At 45.7% G+C, this 19157-nt stretch overlaps 1 protein-coding gene across 1 annotated transcript in view; it reads right to left on the bottom strand.

The window, feature by feature from the left end:
• TMEM163 (transmembrane protein 163) overlaps window positions 1-19157 on the bottom strand; it is a gene marked incomplete at its 5' end in the record, with an annotated part of 207836 nt that overhangs the window by 16033 nt on the left and 172646 nt on the right. The window contains one exon of the mRNA XM_081142189.1: window positions 18259-18355. Coding sequence (XP_080998315.1) covers window positions 18259-18355 — 97 coding nt within the window. The remainder of the gene's footprint in view (window positions 1-18258; window positions 18356-19157) is intronic.

Genomic DNA, 19157 nt, shown 5'->3' with positions numbered 1-19157 from the left:
CTGTATGTACATTTCATCTCAGTAGAACTACTTTTTTTAAAACCTCACCAGAGGATATGTTTGTATTGATCTTAGAGAAAGAGGAAGAGGGGGAGAGAAGGAGAGGGGGAGAGAGAGGAGGAGGGGGAGAGAGAGGAGGAGGGGGAGAGGAGGAGAAGGGGAGAGGGGGAGAAGGGGAGGGGGAGAGGGAAGAAGAAACAGAGGGGGGAAGGAGGAAGAGAGGGAGGAAAGGAGGAAGAGAGGGAGGGGGGAGAGGCAGAGGGAGGGGGAGAGAGGGAAAGGGAGAGAGAGATCGGTTGCCTCTCATTCGAGCCCCAACCTATAGCCTCAGTATTTGTCCCAACCGGAAACTGAACCCATAACCTTTTGGTGTACAGGATGACACTCCAAAAACTGAGCCACCCGCCAGGGCTCAATAAAACTAATTTTCTTTAAAAAAGCAATTTATCTCAGGGAATCCTTAGGTAACAATTACAAATATTTACATAGTTCGGCTTATGCACGTTGTCCTAATACACACAATGTCCATTCTCATGGTATGAGGCAGAGAACAGGATGAAGCACAATCATTATAAAGATTAAGTCTTAGAGAGGTCAGTGGTGGAACATGGCCCCTAATGGGCTGGCTTCAAGTCTCACGAATTTTTACTGATGTATTTCCACTGGGTGGGTGAACACTCCTTTTTATAGACTTATCTCAAGTGTGTCCTCTGTTGAGCGTTTCCTGACAACTCATGCTCTAAGAACTGACACTTCCACTCCACACCCCCACTGGACCATGTCCTCATGGTCCTGTGACACATCCTTGCACTTGTTCCCTTCCTGTGTCCCTCTCCTGTGGGCTCACTGAGACATCCTTCTCATTCCCTTCAGTGTCTGTCCCATGGCAATGTGTGTGATAATGACCTACCACATTGCACAGAGGGACGTCAAAGCCATAGCCCACCCACACTTTTACAAGCAGTTTTATGGAAGATGCAGGAATGTTTATCCATTTATCACCCTAACCCACAGTGAACGTTAGTGGCATAAGGTTACAAATCTATTGAGTAAAGACATCCCTGGGGTGGTGGGGCAGGGGGAGGAGAGGACTACCCTGCTGGATTTCTAATGATGAGACGGGATGCAGGAATGTACCTCGGGGGGAAAGAAACCCCACTCGGAGGTGTTCTTGAGCACGAGCTATATCCCTGGAACTCTGGAGGGAAGCAGGACATGGGTGAGGGCAAGGCTGACATTCTGCAAAAGCCAGAAGGGTCCTGGGCTCACACACCCTCCCAGCCACACTCATGGTCCAAGATATCAGACACAAGGTGAGTCTGAACATCTTGCTTTGTTCCCACCCGCCAGGCTGTGGGACATGAAGGCTCCACTGTGAAGGCCTCCCCATGCCTACCTAGGATTGCTGAGCTCCTCCTGCTCATGGCACCCCAACCCACACTCAGGACAGCTTAAGAAGCCACCTCAGCCCGGCCTCACCTTCCAGATCACATGTGACTAAGGCCAGTGGTCAGTCCACCTGAGTACAGTGTCTTTTCTAAGACCTAGTAATGCCTTAATCTGCAATTTCCCAACTTCATTGGTCCCAAAACATGAAAAGCAGCACCTTAACTCAATGGAACAAATCTCTTACATAGGAATTCCAAGAACTTGAAAGATACCTGCATTTCAAAAAGCTTTCCACCCTAAACTCTTTGGTCTGTGCCAAGACTAATCCTATCTTACCTAAGAGATCAAGTCATAGAACCACCCACATGCCCCTGCCCTTGCCCAGGTTCACCAGTACCCCCACCACCCCCACACCTTACATAGGAGACTGTCTGCCATCATGAGAGCTGTATCTTCAGGTCAAAATATAAGGGCAAAATGACCTCAGGTAGAGAGGTTGCTAGAACAATCTCTCCTATCAGTGTGTACCAGGCAGCCTCTAAAAGGATTAGTCGAATCACTGACCAGAATCTTGGTGGTCAGGATTCCCAATGCAACTTTCCAACCCTATCAATCTGCTGGCTAAACTAAACTCCACCACTCTCCCTGCTATAGACTGCATGCTTGTTTTCCCCCAAATTTATATGCTGAAGCACTAATCCCCAGTGTGATGGTATTTAGAGGTGGGCCTTTGGGGGGTAATTAAGTCATGAGGATGGAGCCCTCATGAATAGGGTTAGTACCCTTACAAGAACAGGTCCAAGAGAGAGTATCTCTCTCTCTGCCCTATGAGAACACAGCAAGAAGGTAGCCAATGCAAGCCAGGAAGGGTGCTCTCACAGACACCATATCTGCTGGCACTTCGACCTCAGAATTCCCAGCCTCCAGAACTATGAAAAAAAAGTAAATGTTTTAAATCCTGATCAAAATGGCAGAGTAGGTAAATACTGTGCTCACCACCTCCCATGACCACATAAAAATCACAACTAAATTATAGAATGTGGAGAACCATCTAGCTGAACAGAAGTCCTATAACTAAGGATATAAAGAAGCCCCAGGGAGACTGTCAGGAGGGGTAGAAGCACGAAATGAGCTGGCCCCAAACCCATGTGTTGTGGTTGAGAATCAGAAGGGATATCTCAGCTGCAGAGGTCCCCCTGAGGAGCAAGGGTTCTCAGCCCCACACTGGGCTCCCCAGGCCAAGCACCAGTGCTGGGAAGAGGAATATCTTCCCAATATCTGGCTATGAAAATCAGCGGGGATTCCATCCATCAGGTGAGGAAACTCAGGTGTCCTCTTAAAGGGCCCGCACACAGACTCGCTTGCTTGTAGGCACCCGCCCTGGGCTCCAGTGAAGGGACAGAGGTTGGAGGGGGGTTGGTAACAGAGACCTACAGGGAGAAACTGAATTATGTGGCTTTAGGGAAAGGGCTGGAGGGACAGTTGCCACTGTCCCTGTGTTGAGCCCTCCTTACACACAGCCAAATCTGAATCTGCGTTAACCTGGTAAACACTACTTGCCCCACCATGGGGACTCCCTGAGACCCCACCTTGCCCAACTGACGCACTGCCCATGGGTCTTTCAGTGGGCAGGCAGCAGGTGGCAGCAGGCCCCAGGTGTCCTGTGCCTTCTGCTGAGCAGCCCCCAGGCCCAGCACAGGCAGCTACCAGCCACTGATTGCTCTGTAGCTCCTACCAGGTAGCCCCAGGCCAGTCACAGGCAGCAGCTGACCTTGGCCTGCACTGGAGCCTCTCCCAAGGGGCCCCAGAACCAACCCACCAAGTGGCTGGCTTCAGGCCACAAGAGAGCACCACCCAATTAGCTCCATAAGCGGCACACCCAAAGGGAGGTCCCGGGAAGAACCAGACCCTGCTGGGATGAAACCGACTCTGGGGGGTGAGCCCCCACACAGCAGCTCACAGGCTGTGGTCATGGCCAATCCTCACAGCCAGTCAGCCGAGGGTCAACCCCACCAACTGCTGCGCCAGCAGCGATCAGGGCTCAACTACAACAGAAGGGCACACAGAACCCACACAAGGGACACTCCTGGCACGCTCGGCTCAGGTGCCCAGGGAGGCTGTGCCACACCGGGCCCCTCAGGTCACCTACTATATAAGTCCACCCTGCCAGGACTGAGAGACATAGCGGATCTACCTAATAACAGAAACAAACACAGGGAGTCAGCAAAATGAGATAAACTGTCTAAAAACCAAAGAACATGCTAGAAAAAGAACTGAACAAAATGGAGACAAGCAATCTAACAGATACAGAGCTCAAAACACTGGTTATAAGGATGCTCAATGATCTCAGTGGGAACTTCAACAAAGGGGTAGTAAGCAGAAATAAATGTCTGCTGGCTAAGCCACCCAATCTATGATATTTTTTAGAGCAGCGAGACTGACTAACACATCCACTGTCACTCCCACCAAGGGCCCTTCACCAGAACAGAGGTGGGGGTGTTAACACCTGAAAATCAGATTTACCTCCTGAATGATTCACACCATCACATAAATGGAGGAGCCTTGTTTCTGGCTGGTTATCAGCCAGCAGCAGTTTCTAACACTGACACTGAGTTTCCCCATCCTCACTGCTGCCCCCCAGCATTGTTCCACACGGCCCCATCTCAAAGTGTTTTATTCAGGGTGGTGCTCACAGGAACACCATTTGTAGGAATGAATTATTTTTGCAGGACCACTCGTCAAATCCTACTTTAAGTTTATTCCTTAGCATAGTGACACCAGTAGATGCAATTCCAGGTCACAGTGAACTGTGGCCACTCCCACCAGACTTGGGCCCTATCTGAAAAGCCAACTCACCATTCCCCCAAAGACCAACACTTTCCCTGTTTACAAGCTTGTGACAGCACATGGGGGGATACGGACGCCTGCTTGCTTAGGCTGGCAAAAAAAGGCGTCCTTTGCTTTCCTAATGAGGACAAATTTCAAACCATTCTGACACTGCACGTGTTATAGAATTACCCAGGGAAATGCTAGTGCTGGCTGAATAATAAATGCATATCGATTTACAGCCCCAGGTGAAATTAAAAGTCACGCTTATCCTCAGATCTTTTTGGCCCCCCACCCCCATGCCCCAGGCAGATGAGAAAAGCTGGCAGATGTGGAGAAAATTACACCGAGCACAAGCCCTCAATTTCCCCTGGTTATTAAATTATATTGACAAATTGCCATGGATTCACATTAAATGGCTTCACAATTTTTAAATTAACATATCAAACCATTCTGATGCAGGGAGGGTCAGGAGCTGGTGTTTAGACAATCGGGGACGCAGCTGGGGGGTGTGCAGCTGGTGGGCATCGGGGTCACTGGTGGGACTTACACACTGGGGAGCCCTGGTCCCTGGTGATTTCTAGCCAGACTGACCCACCTGCAAAGTCCCGTGAAGGAAGCAGATGCCCAGCTCCATGGATACCGAGGAGCTGAGGTTGGCAGGGTCACGGGATGCCACAGAGGAGGACAATGCAGTGTCAGCTGAGGCACTCTGCCTGCCTCGGAGACAAGGAGGGCACTGTGAAGTGCTTGGCTACCACCCTAAGGCACAGCCTCGTTTCTGTTAACCAAGGCCTCGGGCTGATTGCTGTTTGCTAATGCAAGACAGGAACGCAGGGCTCACCGGGGGACAGCTCTCTAGTCCCTGAACACTGCCATGAAATCGGAGATGAGCCATCCTGCTGGGGCTCACACACCTGCCTTCCTCCCTGTGGACCACTGGGCATCTACAGGAAGTGACACGGCCAGGGTTCCCTAAAACTGGGACCAAGCATAACATCCCCTCAGTCAAACCCTCATGACACAGAGGCACTGCGCCCTTGAACAGCTCTTCTCTGCAGAGGAAGGAGGACCTCAGGGCTGCCTGCCTTTGCTCCCTTTGTTGCTATAAATACCACGCCAACACCCCAATATCAAACTAGAGAGTTCCTTAAATAACAGTCATAATCATACAAGCAGATACTATTATTAATGCCCATTACCGATGAGCCTCGTTTTCCAAAGGCTTAACAAACAATTTTATTGTAAACAAAACCATCACAAGATCCCCGCTGGGTAGGAATTATGACCCCAAAGAGAGAGGCTAAGGAACCTCCTAGGGTCAGGTCATACAGCTAGTGGTGCAGAAGGTATTCAGACTCCCATCTGTCAGGCCTATGATCTACTGCCCTTCATACATAAGAAATGCAGGACAGCCTTCCCCTAATGTTGCCTGATGGCCCTGAATTTCAAATTTGGCGAAATAAAAAGAATAATCACAATGCTAAGAACATTGCTTCGTATGGTAGAAAATGCCTTAGAAATCAGAAAGGACTCCAATTAAAGACCATGGAAGGAACACACACATTCAGCTTTTGTGAGGCCACTAAATGGCAGCACAGGATTTTTTTAAGGCATGAACCTACAAGGACAAAGAAAAGAGGAGGCGGACCAGGGTCACAGAACTGTGTGAGCCAGAAAAGGAGACAAAGGGGTGGTAGCTGCCTGAAAGGTGCAGGGAATGGCGCAATCCTAGGGCAAAGGGGGAGGCTTAGAAGCTAGATGCCAAAACCCCGAAGGCCCAGGAATCCATGCCACTAGGCACCTCTGGAATAGGGGCAAAAGAGGTGAGACTGAAAGCAGGAGGTGTTGCAGGTTGAATTCCCAGTCAGGGCACATGCCCAGGTTGTGGGTTCAATCCCAGGTGAGGGGCATGTAGGAGGCAGCCAATCCATGTGTTGATCTCACGTCGATGTTTCTCTTTCTCTCTTCTCTCTCCCTCTCCCTTCCTCTCTCTCTAAAAATCAATTAAAAATCATAAAAAATAATAAAAAAAAAATTTTAAATCTCTATTTATTTATTATTAAAAAAATAAAATATAGGAGAAAAAATTAGAAGACCAGTCCAACATCTAATAATATAAAGCCTAAAATATAGAACAGAGAAAACCATAGCAAAAAAGTCGTTAATAAAATAATTTAAGAAACTCTTCCAGGATTAAAGGACACAAATACTATTAAACTTCTCAAAAGCAATATTAGAAATTAGAAGACAGTGAATTAATGCCTTCACAACTCTAAAAGTAAACTCACTTCCACCCAGGCAAACTACCAAGTAAAGTGTAAAGACAGAATACCAAGATTTTCCTACATTCAAAGTCTCACAAATTTTGTCTTCCCTGTATCTGTTCTTAGGGAGCTACTGGAGGATGTACTCCTCCAAAACAATGGAGTAAATAAACCAGGAAAGACAACAACATGGGATCCAATAAGATACAACCTAAAAGAAAAGGGAACTGAATCTCCAGGATTACAGTGCATGGGCTCCTAAGATGACAACTATGGAGCCGACCCAGAGTGTGCACGTATATCGACAGTATGTGCATATGAGTGTAATTTATATTACATATTCATGTATTAGTATGAGAGAACACACAATGTAATGCAAGAAAGGAAAAATAAACCAAACAAGACTCCTGGGCTCAGCTTTGAATAACATTTACAATCTTAATAATAACAACGTTGAATATTGATCTAATCAAAACAACAGTGTAAATGTACTGGGAGGTAATTAGGCGAGGAAATGATTAAAGGGCTAAACAGAATAGGTAGCCAAGAAACCACGCCAATAACGGGAAAAGCAAGAAGTAACAGCATATGCATGTTACTTAGAGAAGTGGGGGCTGACAGGGGTTATAAATAGTTGCCTCTAGGGAGGGGTGTGTTTTTTTTATAATGAGTCATGTAGACTAATTGGCTATTTAAATTATATACATGTACAACCTGGATACAAATTGAAACTCAACGTAAAGGAAATATTTCAGGGCAGTAATTTCTGAGTGTATTAGTCAGAGAAAGAGAACCAGCACGAGATAAATATTGAGAGATGTATGAAGGAATTGGCTTATGTGACTGTGGGGGCTGGCTAAGCAAGTCAGAGATCCAGAGGGGGTGGACTGTTAGGAAGGACAAGCTGGGGCTCAGGCACGAGCTGAAGCTGCTGTCGACGGGCAGAAGTCTTCTTCCTCAGGGGAGCCTCAGCTCTTAAAACCTTTTAAATGACTGGATCAAGCCACTCGGCATATTGAGGATACTCTTGTAAAGTCACTGGTTATACGCATTAATCACTTCTACAAAACTCCTTCCCAGTGACACCTACATTCACACTTCAGTGAATAACTGGAGGCTACAGCCTCACAGGTGATACAGAAACCTAACAACACATTTACACTCCTGGCTTGTTCATGATGGTTAGTCACCCTAGGAGCACTAACTGGTGGCTCGGTCATTCAAGAATCTGAATTGTTTCTCACACTTATAATCGGGGCTCCATCAGAGGCACTTACGTGGCAGAGTGTAGATTAGGCCAGAACCTGAAAGCCACCTAACACCTCAAAGATACAATGTGGAAAATCACCACGCAGAACATACTTTTCTGCAAACCAGCTTGGCCAGCTTCTTACATCAGTGGCCACTTGTCTCTCTTACAGAAAACAAAACAGAAAAAAAAGAAACACCAACAGCCAAAACTAAAAAGAAAACATAAGCAAACATAAACTCACTAGCCCCCAAAACTGAGTGTGAAGAAAATGAAGGAACCACTAAAAATGAGAACTTACTGAACTAGAAAACAAATCCATAGACCCGATCTGCAAAATCAAATGCAGGTTTGTAAAAAATGAATGAAACAAGCTTTCCACAAGCTAGCATGAGAGACAAAAAGCAAGAACACCAATGAACATTAGCGATTCAACAAGATCCGTAAGTGCAGATGGATTGGAAGTTTTTAAAAATCTGTGTTAGACTAACAGGAGTAACTTTAATGCAACAGGCTTGAAAGTCTAGATAAAATCAGCAATTTTCTAAAAAAACAAATTTTGAAATTGTTCCAAAAACATAAACTATAAAAATATTTGAGGTGATGGGGGGAACCTCATTAATAATAACAACAACAACAATAATAGAAGCAACAAACACCTGTTGTAGCACCAAGTGCCAGGCACTTTTTAAATGTTTACATGCATTGACTGAGAGAATCCTTATAACTCTATGAAGTAGGCACTAATGTTAATAATAATAAATGTTAAGTAATAAATCTGATTACACTAAAATGGAAGGCATGGGTGGGGGTGGGTGCTTCTAATAGCAAAAGATATACAATATTTAAAAGAAAAACTAGATATTAAGAGAAATTATTTGCAACTTGTATACAAGGCTAGTGCTCAGAACCTATAAATAACTGCTAAAAAACAGTAAGAAAAAGACAACAGAGAAATGGACAAACAATGTATAAAGAAGCAGTTTATAAAAAATACAGATAATAAATGTTAAGAAGTATAATCAACTTCACCAATAATCAAGGGAAAACAAACTAAAATGAGATCCCATTGTCACCCAGGAGACTAGAAAACTGTGACACATTTGAAGACATCAAGCATGGTGACGTTCTGAAAATGGAAACCGGTGAAGCCACACTCAAGGGCAACTTGGCAGGATCTATTAAAACATGAGCACCCTGTACTACCCCAAAATTCCTCTCCTACGTATGTACCTGGAGAAACCCCACCCACACACTCTGCACATTACCATGATAGTACAGCAATTCATTCCAACAGCTTTGTAATAATCAACAACTACAAACTACCCAAATGCCCAGCACCAGGGGAGTGGCTACAATACATGAATGTATAAGATAGGCATTAACATCATACATATCCTACATCTTAAAAACACGTTGATTTAAAAAGCTGTAGTGTGATATGTACAGTATCCATTCATGTAATAACATGTATTTCTTATGAATATAAATATGTCTCATACCAAAAGCAGGGGTGATGGTGAAGGGGGCCATACATATATGGGCTGCCTCACCCGCACACCACCTGTTCAATACATCACCAGCACTGCAGGTCAGGACCAAAGGCTATGAAAGTGGGGAGTGGTCTGGGATGAGCCTCTTTGCTATGTTTCCCCTACAGGGGTGTGAAAATGTCCACAGCACAGATTCTGTGGTTTCACCCCCTTTTTAAGTGTGGTTCTGGCCTACTGCCTGGTATAGCCAAGGGCCTCATGCACGCATGTATTAATTCATTCAATACACATTTATCAACATACATTTATTAAGTTCTTAATACATGCCAGGTTCTATTCAGGGCTGGGAGGGCAGCGAGTCTTAGTCCTCAAAGTATTTAGTCTATTCAGGGAGACAAGTAGAAAGAAAATTACGCTGCACTGTGGTCAGAGCTACCGTTGCAATCAGCATGAGGGGTCACGGAAGCACTGAGGATGGGCACCAAATTGGGGCTGAGTGGTGTTTGGGGAATTCCAAATCGAGGGGTGTTAGGGTCAGGTAAAAGAAGACAGCAGGCAAACCCTACTGGCAACACTTCCCCCAATGCTGCTTCTCACCAGCAGAAGGGGCAAAGGGTAGAAGACCACGGCCCTCAGCAGTGAGAGCGGTAACTCAGCTGCTCCTCTCATAACCGCCTCTGCTCACACCTCTCTCTGCACCAGTCACCATGCCGAGAATGAAGGAGCAAGCCCAGGGTCCCACCCAGAGCGGCTGGCCGGGTTTTTCAGTTCTCCTCTCCAACGAGCCCACAGGGCTGGGATGATCAGAGAGTCCACTGTAACAGGATTATTTAAGGATCAAGAATTCTTACCCGGTGCCCCAAAACTACTTCCCCCAAAAGTATCAAATGTTTCCCTAACAATTCAGTAACATGTGTGGCTTTGTCACCAAATACTCATATCCTGGTTACAGGCAGACTGTTCGAAGTCACAGCACTGCTCCTGGGATAGCAGGATGGAGCACAGGGGAGGTACAGAGGAGCCCGTCGCTGCAGGAACCGATTCCCCACTGCCTCCTGTACTGGGATGTACTGGGAGCTGTGAGCACCAAACAGGGGTGTTTTAGGCCAAGCTTGGGAAATAAAAAGGCATTTCAGTATGATTCTCTTCACTAGCTAAACACTAAACAGAAAAACAGAGAAATGTTATGAGGATTGTATTGTCCACATTATACTTAGGGAAGTGAATGAAAAAAATATGCACTTAAAAATGTTCCACACCTTAAAAATTTTTTTTCCCGTCTTCAAAAAATATGACAATAAAACCTCAGAGAAAGAGAGATGCTAAATTAGAAGTGCTGAATTCTCACATTCCAGACGGAAAGACAAGTGCCAAGAGATTAAATACATTTCCCAAGGTCAAGCACAGATGCGTCTGAATAGCAAAGTACTCAACCTTGCTTTAGCAACACCCATCTTTGATAGACACCAGTACCCTTAAATAAACAGATGCCCCTAAATTAGACCGGGGGACGGAGAGGAGTGAGCTCATTTCTCTATCTCCCTCCCTTTTCCTTTCTCTTCCCCATTTTTGTTACCATAACCCAGCAGCACCTTGAGGCAGGTTTTCACAGTACTTGTCATGTTGGAATCTTCAAGGCCTCCAGGAAAATGGAGGGGAGGGGGTTTGCTCCCATTCAGTAGTGTGGAAAACCCTACACTTGACGTTTATCCAGAATCTTCTGTTAGACTGAGTCTTGGCCATATTTTCTCAATCAGGAAACCGAGCCAGTTACATTAGCTTTCCTTGAGAGCTGACTTTCAGGCCTCACACTCTGGAGTACTTCAGGAGGCCATCCACGGACCAGACGGAGCCTGTCACACCACCTGGCTCCATTCCTGTGTGCGTGTGTGTGCGTGCGTGTGTGTGTGTGTGTGTGTGCGTGTGTGTGTGTGGAGGACGTCGTTTTATTTCTTTAGCTGAGGATTTCCTTCCCCGTTATAGAATGGCACGAGTCTAACGCCCTATATACTTGGGGAGCACTGGGCCGGTCTAATGAGACAAGAGGAAGGCACCTTTCGGAGGTGGGAACACAAAGGGGCATGAGAGCCAGATAAAACAGCCTGGTGGCCTGCCCCCGACACATCGCATTCTGACTCAAGTCCAAGGCCAACACAGCGAGGGCGGGAACCAGCCAGCCACTTCCTAGGCACCACCTGAACCCAGAGACCGAAAAGCCCGACGCCCAAGCTTTCAGGTTTAAAACGGTTAACCCTCTCAGAGCCAGAGCCACCAGCGGGCACCGACGAGAGCTCCTGGCAACGGCCTGGGATCAGTGATCCTTCAGCCGGAGCTCCCCTCACTGGGCACCTCTGAGGGCAGCTGCTATATTTAGCCTTCTATTTACACTTCCCCTCTTATCACACACCTTGTCTTCACATGCTGCCTGCTTATAGTGCAACTTTTAGAGGCGCTGTCAACACCCAGGTACTGAATGTATGGGTTAGTCAGGAAAACAAAACCTCACCTCACAGCAACTGAAATGTTTATGTAATATAGATCTGAGCAGGATTCCTCTTTGGCCTAGCAATGTGAGGTCATCTGTGGCCAAGCATGGCCCCTGGATGTACTTGAACTGCATATATTCAAAGTGTACAGCTTGACCAATGTTGACATGTTTTTATATCTTAGAAACCATCACCAAAAGCAAGAGGATATTTCCATCACCCACAAAAGTTTCCTTGTGACTTGTTAATAATTCTTCCCCACTCCCACAATCCTCAGGCAACCACTATCTGCTTTCTGTTACTATAGATTAGCTTGCAACGAAAATTTTATATAAATGGAATGCCATATATATATTCCTTTTTGCCTTGCTCCTGGTTCCCACCTTAATTATTTTGAGGCCTATCCATGTTGTTGTATGGGTCAATAGTGCCTTTTTAATGCTGAGTAGTATTCCATTATGTGGATATACCAGTTTTTATCCATTCACTTGTTCATATAGATTTAGGTTGTTTCTAGTTTTTGACATTAGAAATAAAAATGCAATAAACATTTGTGGAAGAGTCTTTGTGCAGACACATATTTTCATTTCTCCTGGGTGAATCCCTAATGGTGGAATGGCTAGATCATAGGGTAAATGGGTGTTGAACATTTTAATGAACCTCTGAACTCTTTTCCAATGTGGATAAACCATTTTACTCCCTCACCATCAGTATATGAGAGCTGCAGAAGCTCCACGTGTTTGTTCTTCTTAATTTCAGGGATTCTAATGGGTATGTAGTGGTTGAGTATGGTTGCTTTAATTTGTAATGCCCTGATGATGAATAATATTATACATTTTCTTGGGTGCTCATTGGCCATTCGTTTATCTCTAGTCTTGTGAATTGTCTGTATAAATCTTTGCCAATCTTCTGATTGGGCTGGTGCCTTATTAAGCTATTCTTTATACATTCTGGATACAAGTCCTTTGTCTGATACATGGCTGTTGTCTATGTTGTCCTATCATTTTCTTAATGGTGTCTGGGAAGAGCAAAGATTTTTTATTTTGATAAGTCCAATTTTTTATTTTCTTATTTTATGGTTCATGCATTTGGTACTGTACTTAAGAAACCTTTGCCTCCAAGGTGGCAAAGATTTTCTCTTTTCTTTTAGCAGGTTTAGAGTTTTGGGTTTGACATTGAGCTTTATGATGCAGTTGTTAATTATGACGTAAGTGTGAATGTCCATTTTTTTCCATATGGTTAGCCAGCTGCCCCCGCACCATTTGTTATAGAGACTTTTCTTCCCTCCATTGACCTGCCTTGGCACCTTTGCTGAAAGTCAGTTGGCCAGATATGCATAGACCTTTTCTGGATTCTATCTTCCTTGAACTCTGCTTTCATCAGTGCTCAGTTCTCTTCTGTTTGGAAGCTGGTAGGTCCTTGGCTCTAGGAAGAATAAAGCAGCCAATCTTGCTTAAGCAGTGGAATTATTCTGTCTGAAGTAACAAGGGTGAGACACCCCTGAGAGTCTGATAGTGATTTCCACTTTTCTTTGCACAGTGCTGGGGAGATGTTGGCGGGGGGGATGTGGAGGACCCTTACTGAGATTGTTATTTTTTTAAAGTAGTTGTCAACACAGCTCCAAAATTAAATTTAGAGTTATGCTTGAGGGCGTGTCCGGGTGGAAGAAGAATCTCTCTGTTGCTGATGGTGGATCCAGGATTTATAGGTTATTGCCCAAGAAGGAGCCTACAGCATTACCCAATCTGAGCTGAGTACAGTGTCCCTGAAGACATTTCCTGGACAGTTCAGTTCAGTCTAAGCTTCCAGAACTAAAGGCATCAAAAGGTCCACCAATTTCTCTAGTCCTATAAAATCAGCCAACATTCCTTCAATAGTTACATGCTAAGCACATTACTTACATCTTTTTATTTTGTTTGCTTAACAATCCTACAAAGAAGGTGCATTATTTCCGTTTTACAAACAAAGAGTGCGGCAGAAAAAGGTGGAACAACCTGCCCCAGGTTTCTCCAGTTAGGAGGTTGCAGGGTTGAGATCTGTCCCCGTGACTTCAGCTCCCACATCCCTACCCCCGCGGCTGGACTGCCTTGGCGCACTCACTGGGTGCTGAGGGCGCCTTGAGAAACTCACTCCCACGCACGAGGCACTTGCTCAGAAGACCCGAGGCTGACAAGCTGTGAAAGTGCTCACCTGGGCCCAAAGCCTTACTGCCCCCTCCCCATCCCCCTCATTTCCTTCTGTTAAATATCTCCTGCCTCAAAAGGGGCCCAATCGAAATCACCTTAGACCATAAACTGGAGTAACTGTGATCAGCAATTCAGAAATATAAAAAATCAGAATGCTAAGGGCAGCAGCCACCACAGTTGTCACTATCTTCTGAGGACAATTATTTTAAATAAGTTGCTGATTGGATCCTTATCATAAACCTCTGGCATGAGTCTAGACTCCAGTTCACATGTCAGGAAGCCCGGGGTCAGGAAGACTAGGTGGCCTGCCTGTGCTGGTCAAGGGGGCAAGAGGGGCAGAGAGGGGCAGAGAGGGGCAGAGAGGGGAGTCCCGCCTCAGACAGGTGAGTGCACCACGCCCACGTCCCCCCACCTGCTAAGCAGCTTCCCTACAGCCCTTCCTTCCACCCCGCTCCATGTGCCCCATGATTCCCTCACTCCATATTCGTCCCACTGCATTTTCCGTTGCTTTTTTTTTTTTTAAATCTTTACTGTTGAAAGTATTACAGATGTCCTCCTTTTCCCCCCCACTGCTTCTTAATTAACCTGCCTGCGGGTGTTTCAGGAGACAAAGCAGTAGAGGCAGACGCTGGTCGGAGGCAGAGTGCAGGGGCCCTGCGGTAAGAGGTCAGGGCAGCAGAAGTAGCCAGAAAGGCCAGGGACAGGACCACCTGGGGGCCTGGACAGCCTCCCTGCAGGACAGCCCTTGACAGCACCCACTTCTGAGTATGAAAAGATAGAAAAAAAGTACAGAAATAAATAAAAAAAATCAGAAAAGAAGACAAACCAGGTGGTCTAGGCCAATGAAAACAAGCCCACGTAAGCCCACAGTACCAGGATCCAAGACAGACCCAGACCAGGAGAAGGGGTTTCAAATCCAGGCTCTGCCACCAGCCAGCGGACAACCTCAGGAAGATCACTTCATCTTTCAAAGCCGCCGTGTCTTCCCAGGAAGCAGAAGTGTGCCACTGTCCCCTCCCCAGAACAGGTGTGGCGGGCGTAGACAGGAAGAGGGTGATGCTCCTTTCAGAGCCACCACAGACCTGAGGCCAGCGCCGTTCCCATGACATCTGCAGCACTGCCCACTCTTCCTGACTTCAGAACATAGTTCATACAGAGCTTCCGAGATGGCATCTTCAGGATTTGTTTCATTAATGATCCAATTCAACCGTGGGCAGGATGTGAGGGAGCAGACTCAGGCCATTTACCTGTGAAACCCTTGCAAGTGGCTCCTGGTCCAGGTTCCCCCAGAGCCACCAAGGGGCAGGTGACGCCACCAAGGGGCAGAGCTAACCGACTTCACAGTTAGGAAATTCCTAACTACACAGCTTTCTTAGTCAAAACTTACCCACCCTTGCAATACTCTAGTTCTGAGAATTACACAGCAGATGTTGAAAAGGCGGCTGCCAGGGGAACAGGCTTGGACAAGGGAAACTGCTGCTTCTGACAAACCTACAGGTGACAACCTGGCAGCAATCACATGTAAAACGGCAATTCTGCAGTTAAGGGAAGGGTGAAGCTATAATTCGGACGTAAATTCATGATATCTAGGCCCTAAATGCCAGTCTCCCTGGTTTTGACCACCACTGGCCATAAGCAGCCAAAAGGCATGCGTTATTGGCCCATGTGAAATTGTTCACCCATTCTCATTCAGAGTTTTCTGGGGGGTTTTAATTAGTTGCTAATTTATTTCTCATTAAACACAGGTTTCCACTTTCTCTTAAAAGCTCGGAAGATCTGGCAATCTCAGGTCCACATTCCCACAGGGCAACTCTACTAGAGGGCAAACCCTTCCTCCGGGCACACACTCTCTAGGTGAAATGGACCTCGGAAATTTCTCCTGTTTTCAAGACTGGCTTTGGGGGCCATCTGGGTTTGTGACTCCTCATTTAGATGAGGCACTGCACACAAACACTCATTTTGAATTTCTGCAGGGGCTGGGGGTCTGGCTACAGCCTGCTGACTTCCACAAATTTCTAGAACAGACACAGGGAACCCAAAGATCCAGTATTAAACTATCATCGGCTACAACCAGCAGCATTTACCTGGCCCGCCCCCCCCCCCCCCCCCCCCCGGCCACTCGGCTGATTAGAAGGCCTCCCCTCTAGAGAAGGGAGCTCACGCAGCTTGAAGGCACCTTTGTTACCTTTCCATACATCTGAAGGCTTAAAACAAAACAAAACAAGACCACCTTACTTCTGAGTTGTGAAGTGATAACAATGAATGGGTGGATTTTTAAATCCCATGCTAAGACTGATAAAAGATGCAGTGGGTGTGAGTTCTCCAAGGACAGGTCGTCTTGGGCAAAATCATGGAACTCTTCACCCTCTCTGACCCTTGCCCGAGGCAGGGCATTAGATATTTATACCTCAATATGGAATTCAAGTTGGTGAGCTCCATGTCTTAGGAGTATCTGCACCATAAGATATGAGACTATTCGCAGTTAAAAATGGTTCAGCTATCAAGAAAAAAAAAAACAAGGAGGGCCCCTAAGCACAGCTATCCATTCCATTATCATTAGTCCCGCTGGAAATTAATTTTTAATGCCTAAATAAATGAGTGTGTCCACTAGCCTAGGGCTGAAATTTCCCACCAATAAACATTACTTAGAGTGGAGTCAGATTTCTCTACCCTGTAAAATGCAACCACGCTATCTGACTGACGTCTTAATTCATCGCACTTTGTACTTTCATGTCTACTCTTCACATAAGCTTGATTCCGACAGAACGGAACACAGGATAGCAAGTCTGGTGGAGGGAAGGGATGAAAAAGTCCAGGATCCCAGGCAACCAGGGAGATCAGGGTGAAACAACAATAGTGAGATAGAGAGCGCAGAGTATAATAAATAGCAATATTTCCCTGAGCTGGCTCTGCTAAAAAAGACTGAAAAACAGAGGCAGGCACATCCCTACCCTGGTACCCATCTTTCCTTCCTGCCATTGAGATATTAGAGACCAAGCTTTCCAGCTGGGATGATACATGATAGTTAAGGTCCCGATGAGTTTCTAAAGGAATGGGACTAATCTCTGTGAGGGGCAGGGCAGCTCCAAGCAGCTTTAATAGCTTTGAAATGCGGTATAACATCCTGCTTCACTTTCACCTTCCCCATAAACACACACAGGCACAGACACTTAATACATTACCCCAAAGAGGATTAGCATAAATGTTTCTAAAAGTAAGCTTAAAGGGCTAATCGTTTAGGCCTTATATTAAGAGGGTGCATGTAGCTAAGCTCAAATCACATCACGTGAGAAGAGCTCTTATTTTTGCATTTAAATTACTATGTAACTTGTCCAGGGTGGGGCAAAAGTAGGTTTACGGTTGTGAGGATGCGAAACAGAGTTTATTTCTTGTATTATTATTTACTAATTGTTGAATTATTCTTTTTTTTGTTAATCTTCATCCAAGGATATTTTTTCCATCGATTTTTAGAGACCATGGGAGGGAGGGAGGGAGGGAAGGCAGGAGAGAGAGAAACATGGATGTGAGAGAAACACATCGATTGGTTGCCTCCCACATGTGCCCTGATCGGCAAGGGAATGAACCGGTAACCCAGGTACATGCCCTTGATCGGAAATTGAACCCAAGGCCCTTCAGTGCGTGGGCCCACGCTCTACCACTGAGCAACACCAGCCAGGGCAATTATTGGATTATTTTCCATATGAACAACTGTACACCTACTTTTGCCCCACCCTCTATATAGGGAATCCTTGTAACAGCAGTATCTCCATCTCCCTGTAGGTAAATCGGCTGCTTTGTATGAAGACTGTCAAAATACTTCTTTTCTCGGCATTCATAAGGGGAGGCGGGGAAAACGAATCAGAGTGCAGGTGATGATTCTCACAGCAAAAACAAAGTAATCAAAGACACACTTCATTATGAAATTGTGTCCTCATGTTTCTGCAATCGAATGTCAGTTGTGCCCGAAAACCTAAACAGGTTCATGTATTGAGGTGCAAAGGAAAAAACTAACTTTTAATACAACAGTCGTTAAATGGACACAGAACAACAGATGTCAACAACACAGACTGGTCACTCTGCTACATAAAAATCAGCCCATTTCTCTTCACATAAGAGATATCTTGTTTTAACAATAGTCAAAAATCTAAGGAGAGAGACACAGAAGCCAGTGCAGGCTCCACTATTCGAAGTCTTTTCATCTTGCCTAGTGCTTCTCTGCCCCAAGTCATTCATATTCTGCAACGAGTCCTTCAGGACTCCCGAAATGCTGTATATCCTCTCTCCACCTGTCCAATGTTCCCCAGTAAGTCTGTGCAGAGAGGTAACACAGGAGGGACTGTTAAGAAAGAAGCAGGACCTTACCACTTCTGGGAGCAGCTTAGTTGAGAGGTCATGGATGGCTTTGACCACTATACATATGGATGACAGGAGGAATATCACCCCCAAGATGACACAGGCTCTGCAAAGAAACAAAACATTGAGAAACTTAACTGGAAGAACTCCACCCTGCTGATTTACACAATGACAGTGACAACGACACAACCCAATGTATGGGGGCCCAACCATAACTTGACATATTCCCACTGTGATCATTCACAGCCTCAGAATTGATAGTGAATCATTTCTAAGAGAATGATGCAGAATTTTATCACCAAAACCAAACCCATGGGAAAGAGGCTGCACCATCCTACATAATCTCACAGCTTCCCGTGAATGCTGGCATGAAGAATCTCCAAGGCCCTGAGACCTCCCCAAGCCCCGTCCCAGTAACACAGTTCACTCCTCAGCCAGAGGCTGCAGAGTTCAGCAGCAAAGAGTGGAGACTCCAGCATGAGACATCCTGAGTTCAGCCATTTAACATGTTGCTTGGTCTTGATCAAGCTACTTAACTCCTAGTAACGTCTATTTTCTCACCTGCAAGATGGAAATATTTTCTACCTGAAGATAAAATCAGATAATGCACAGAGCATAAAAAAAGTAACTCATGCATGCTGGCTTAAAAAGGAAAACAGGCGTCCACCATGGATGTCCCTCTCTGGTGATAAGACACCTTTGGCTTTTCCCAAAGATAAAAAGGAGGAATAATTTGGTAATAACAAAAGAGAACATACTTATGGCAAGATGGAGCAGTTCTTGCCCTACCTGGTTTGGCTCAGTGGTTAGAGCATTGGCCTGTTGACTGAAGGTGTCCCAGGTTCAATTCTGGCCAAAGGCACATACTTCAGGTGCAGGCTCAATCCCTGGCTCTGGTCAGTGGGCGA

Source organism: Miniopterus schreibersii (assembly GCF_964146895.1).
Source record: "Miniopterus schreibersii genome assembly, chromosome: 7".
NCBI lineage: Eukaryota > Metazoa > Chordata > Mammalia > Chiroptera > Miniopteridae > Miniopterus > Miniopterus schreibersii.
The sequence above is the reverse complement of the archived record's forward strand: the minus strand, read 5'-3'. Positions and strand labels throughout refer to the sequence as shown.